The 4,675-nt window shown below is 46.9% G+C and overlaps 1 protein-coding gene across 1 annotated transcript; it reads right to left on the reverse strand.

Annotated features, from left to right (window-relative positions):
* Positions 1-3,330, reverse strand: FABP1 (fatty acid binding protein 1). Its single transcript, XM_008930976.3, has 4 exons — positions 3,182-3,330; positions 1,990-2,162; positions 666-755; positions 1-103 (listed from the first exon to the last, which is right to left on the reverse strand). The coding sequence occupies exons 1-4, from the start codon at positions 3,246-3,248 to the stop codon at positions 53-55; spliced, it is 381 nt and encodes a 126-aa protein (XP_008929224.3). The 5' UTR covers positions 3,249-3,330; the 3' UTR covers positions 1-52.
* Positions 3,331-4,675: the final 1,345 nt, after the last annotated feature.

The following is a 4,675-nucleotide window of genomic DNA, read 5'->3' on the forward strand; positions in this document are numbered from 1 at the left end:
TATTTTAATGGATGCATTTTACACAGTAAAATGATTGGTATGTGCGAGGTTTCTAGACTCTCTTGCTGACTCTCTTGAAGGTGAGGTCACCCATCACCATTGTCTGAAAAACAGATGGAGAGTGTTAGCTTTTTATGGATTTGTAGAATCATAGGATATCCCAAGTTGGAAGAGACCCATAAGGATCATCATGGTGCTTAGCTCCAAACTCATACGTAGAAAGGATCTGGTCTTGCAAATCAAAACAGGACTGATCCCCACTCTATCTCCTATAAACTGAATTTTTAAAGCTTTGGATTTCTTCATGAATACCCCAAAGCAGGTGGGGTTAATCTGGCATCCCCCAGCTGGGATCAGTTTGCTGTGTCTGTCTTCTTTAAGGGTGCCAAGCCCAGACACACACCTTTACCTCTGGATGGGTGAGAACATGCCCTCATTACCTGAAACCTTGACCAGCAGTGCCTAAACTCGGGTCTTATAAATACTTTCTGGGTCAGACTCTAATGAGAATCTGCCCTCAGTGCCTCGCTGCAGTGCCTGCATGCAGGCACATGCTCTTCTCCAGCACCTCCCCAAGGTCCCCAGCATCTCTGTAGCTTTCTAGAGCCAAACCCTGAAGGCAGTTCTAAGCACCATTACCCCAGCCATTGCCCTTCCATACTTACATGGGTGATGGTGTCTCCATTGAGCTCGGTGATGGATTTCATCCCTTTCACGTCTGTGATCAGTTTGTTACCCTCCAGCTGCACAGTAGCCTGGTAGGAGGACACAGAGGCATTCATGTTATTGCTGGAGGCCACCTCAACCCCTGCATTTTGTCCTCTCCCTTCTGCAGTAGGAGAGGACTGCAGAGCCACCTGGGCTGGGCCAGGGCATGCCATGTCATCTTCTCTCCACCACCCACCTATTGAACACTGCTACAGAAACCTTTGGGGTGAGGTGACTGGAGCTGGGTGAGAGCATGGGGCCTGAGGGAAGTCTCAATCAAGGCGGGAAACTATTAAAGGAGCTTTCAGAAACTCAGTCACAGCTGGAAAGATCTCCAAGGGACAGGCACATCTGCTGAGTCTCTGCCCCTCAGATGCTGCACATCTTAAAAGGCTACAGACAGCACCAGCACTCCTGGGGCAGCTATCACTGATCACTGAAATCACTCAAATAAATAACCCAGCAAAGACCAACTCTGTTTATCTGTCTTGCCCAGCTATAAGATGTGTTCATCTGTCCTTGAGCTGCTGGTTTATGGAGGATAACACTCTTCTAATAGCTGTTTCCCCCTGCTTTATGCCAAAGGGACTTCAATGATGCTGGAAATCATGATACAGCCAGTACAGTTCCAGAGCCTGATTCACCGGGGAATTTTTTTGGTGATCATCCCTCTTACTTTCAAAAGTCCCTGAAATATCATCTTCTCCTGAGGTAGAGGTGAGAGGCAATATTTGCCAGTGGTGCTGCCTTGACATTTTCTGAACCATTAGAAATTAATGTCCAGGAACGGGAGCTGACACAGTTTCAAGGGTGATAACTCCTCACCTTGCCAAATCATCTCACCCAGTGTAAACAGAAGCAGTGGAAAAGGGTAGCAGAGAAGTTAACAGCTACTAGGGCTTTAAAGGAGAGATTTATTGGTTTATGATTCATTGTCTGACCTTCCTGCACTACCTTTGAGTCAACAAAAAGAAGGTGGAGGTATGTTTTGTGTTGCAATATGACAAAAAAGTCAATCCCTTCTACCTCAAATCTTTCAAAACTTTTGCTGTCAGAAAAATTTACCAAAGCATCTCTATCCTCTTTTTCCAAATGGGATATTAAAACACTGGCTTCCAGTGTTTTCCAGACCAGGTATTAAAATAGCTTTACAAATGCAAGAAGCGCAGAAGTGCTTTAACACCTCAGTCCCTTTGCTCAAATGTGGAGGGAGTGGCTGGAAGGGAAAGTTAATGTCACTGTGCCCATACAGCCCTGACAGAGGGGTGGCTGATCACTCACCTTTGCTTTCTGTCCTGTCGGCAGCTCAATCTCAGACTCCTCCCCAACGGTGAACTCATTTGTCAGCACTTTGGAGCCAGTGGTCGTGGTGATCTTGAACTTTTTCCCATTCTGCACAATTTCTGTGGTGCTCTTGATGTCCTTGCCCTTCTGGATCTGGTCATCAGGAAGCCCTGCCCAGGAACAAGAGACATTAGGTGAACCATGGAGCCAACTGTGGGCAGATTGCTGCTGAATGAATGAATGGGGCGGGATTTGTGGACCTACAGCTGGGAAATTTCTATTGCAGCATGGAAAAAACTTTCAATGATGATGCTTCCCCAAGAGCTACATATCCCTAAGTCTGCTGGGGAGGAAGAATAATACTGTCATCCTGGATTTTGTGTGGGAACTAGACATATTCCTTGTCTCACTGACCTGGTGGCAGCATAATAGGTACCTCCCTGACTAAGAAAAAAATCCTGCTTTCTTTTCGTCACTGAAAGGCAAGAAAAAATGGAATAAATCAAGGTAAAAAGAAGGAACCAAGTGGGTTTTTTATGAGATTCAGGGTTCCTCAGAACCAGTTAACTAAAATCTTCTCCCAAAAACTGAAGCTGATCTGGCAGGTAGAGCCCCCCTGACACATAGCTGTGCAGAAACAGTGCCAAGTCCTCCTGAATCCCCACTGGAGCAAATTCCCTTGATGGAAATCTCTCTAGCCCCATTCATCATTAAGCATTTAAACAACTCCTGCTATTTTTCTGATCAATGGTTGAATTTGGGGCTTTGCAGCATCGCCGAGCAGCAGCACAGGGGTTGAGCCATGTCCTGCTTGCCCTCAAATTTCACAGCCTGATGGAGCAGATGTGCAGTCCCCCTAAGCCACCGAGGTCCCACTGGTTTGTCATGTGTGTGCAGCACTTGGCCAGTGGCTGCAGAGCCTGTCAGGATTGTTTTCTTGCAGGCCATAAAATTTCACCCGTCATCTCTTGATATCCAGCCCCCAGCCAGGGAGATGCTTCCTCTTCTATTTTGATATCACATGCCCACACACATACATTTAAAAACCCCAACAGCTTCAAAATGACAGATAGAAATAGGAAATCTGAGAGATTTCAGTCTATGTCATCAGCACATAAACACAGTTGGCTCCCAAAAACTAGTGGGATCTGTAGAGGCAAAGCAGCACATAGCACATGCAGGCACTTACCGAGGGCTTTCATAAAGGGCTCAAAGTTTTCCTGGGACTGGAGTTCATACTTTCCAGTGAAGCTCATGGTGGAAAGGCTCTCTGTGCTCCCAACACAAGAGAAGGTGCCTTGCTTGCAAGCAGAGCCTGGTTTTATATGGTCCTTTTGCCTTAAAAGTTGGCCAGAGGTGAGATGATGTAATTGTTTTATGATCATGTTCAAACATTAACGTAAAACTGGGCAATGGTCAGTGATAAATTGCTCTACATTTTACAGACCACAATTTACAGTGTGGGGGCAGGAAAATCCCATCAAATCAATTTTATGGAGGTTGTGATGTGGCATTGATAAACAAATGATAAAAAAAAATGATAATTGTGCAAAGAGATTAATTATCAGAGGAACGAGCCAAATCATCTAAAGAGCTTGCAGTATGGAAGCACATACCTGGAGGAGGAGAAAGTGGTGAAGGATTGTGTGTTCCCTGGAGCTGACTCCAGGGGGGTTTCTTCTTGCTGTTGTGTGCACACAGGGTCTTTAGCACAGGCATGAAGAGTGGCTGCACACTGACAGGGACTGCCTTACTCACAGACTCACAGACACAGGCCTCAGATACATCAGTAGTCACAAAACCATCATTGTCCCGTGAGAAAAAACACAACTCAAAATGAATTCCTGGGCTTTCATGGGCCCATCTGAAGACTGCAGTTTGATTCAGGCTCCATCACTATGGCCCTGCCTCCAAGAAAGGGTTTTTGTATGGATAGACGCACCGGTGCCATTAGTGATCTACCAGTGCTAAAACACCCTGTCCTCTTCTTTCCCCAGAGGAGCCACAGTCACTCCTACACTGAAGGAGTGTTGTGGCCCTCAAAGCTGCATTTCTCCCAAATGCCACGTCAGAAGTAGATCCAGTGGTAGCCTCCAAGCTGAGCCAGATTCCTCCCTCTAAAGTGGGAATCAGAGCTGGGCTCCTCTTCCAGTCCAGTCCCTTTACCTGAGCATCCCAGATTGTTGCATGGCATCTGAGCATCCATTCTCTGGGTCTGGACTCCCAGGCTCAGCTTCTTGCTCCTGTTTCATCCACTGCCCCAATGAATTCCATCTCCCTCCCAGAGTCAGCCCAGGGATTTTCCCCCTTTTTACTCACATGCCTTCTCTTTGTAATTCTTCCATTTTGCCTTCTCACAGCACCTTTGTCCTTTTTTGAAGGGAAGTCATGTATAAGAATGTAAAAGACCTGTCTCTTTGCAATTTGGAGATGTTGTCAGAGCCTTCTGCAGCTGTCTGTCCTGCTCCTGCCGGCTCAGCTTGGCCTCTCTGTGCTGCAGTGGTGCTCAGTGACACTGCCCAGGCCAGATCAGCCTTGGTTTCTGGTTAATTAGTATAGGCATTGTCTGCTGGACAAGGCAAGAGGGGGAAAAGCTCAGCCGGTGGGGTGGGCGGTGGATGAAGTTGTCTGGGTGGAGGAATCTGTAGGGGATGTCACCCCTGTGCACCATGGGGGGAGCCAG

This window comes from Manacus vitellinus, unplaced genomic scaffold (assembly GCF_001715985.3).
Source record: "Manacus vitellinus isolate BGI_N305 unplaced genomic scaffold, ASM171598v3 scaffold_98_pilon, whole genome shotgun sequence".
Taxonomy (NCBI): Eukaryota; Metazoa; Chordata; class Aves; order Passeriformes; family Pipridae; genus Manacus; species Manacus vitellinus.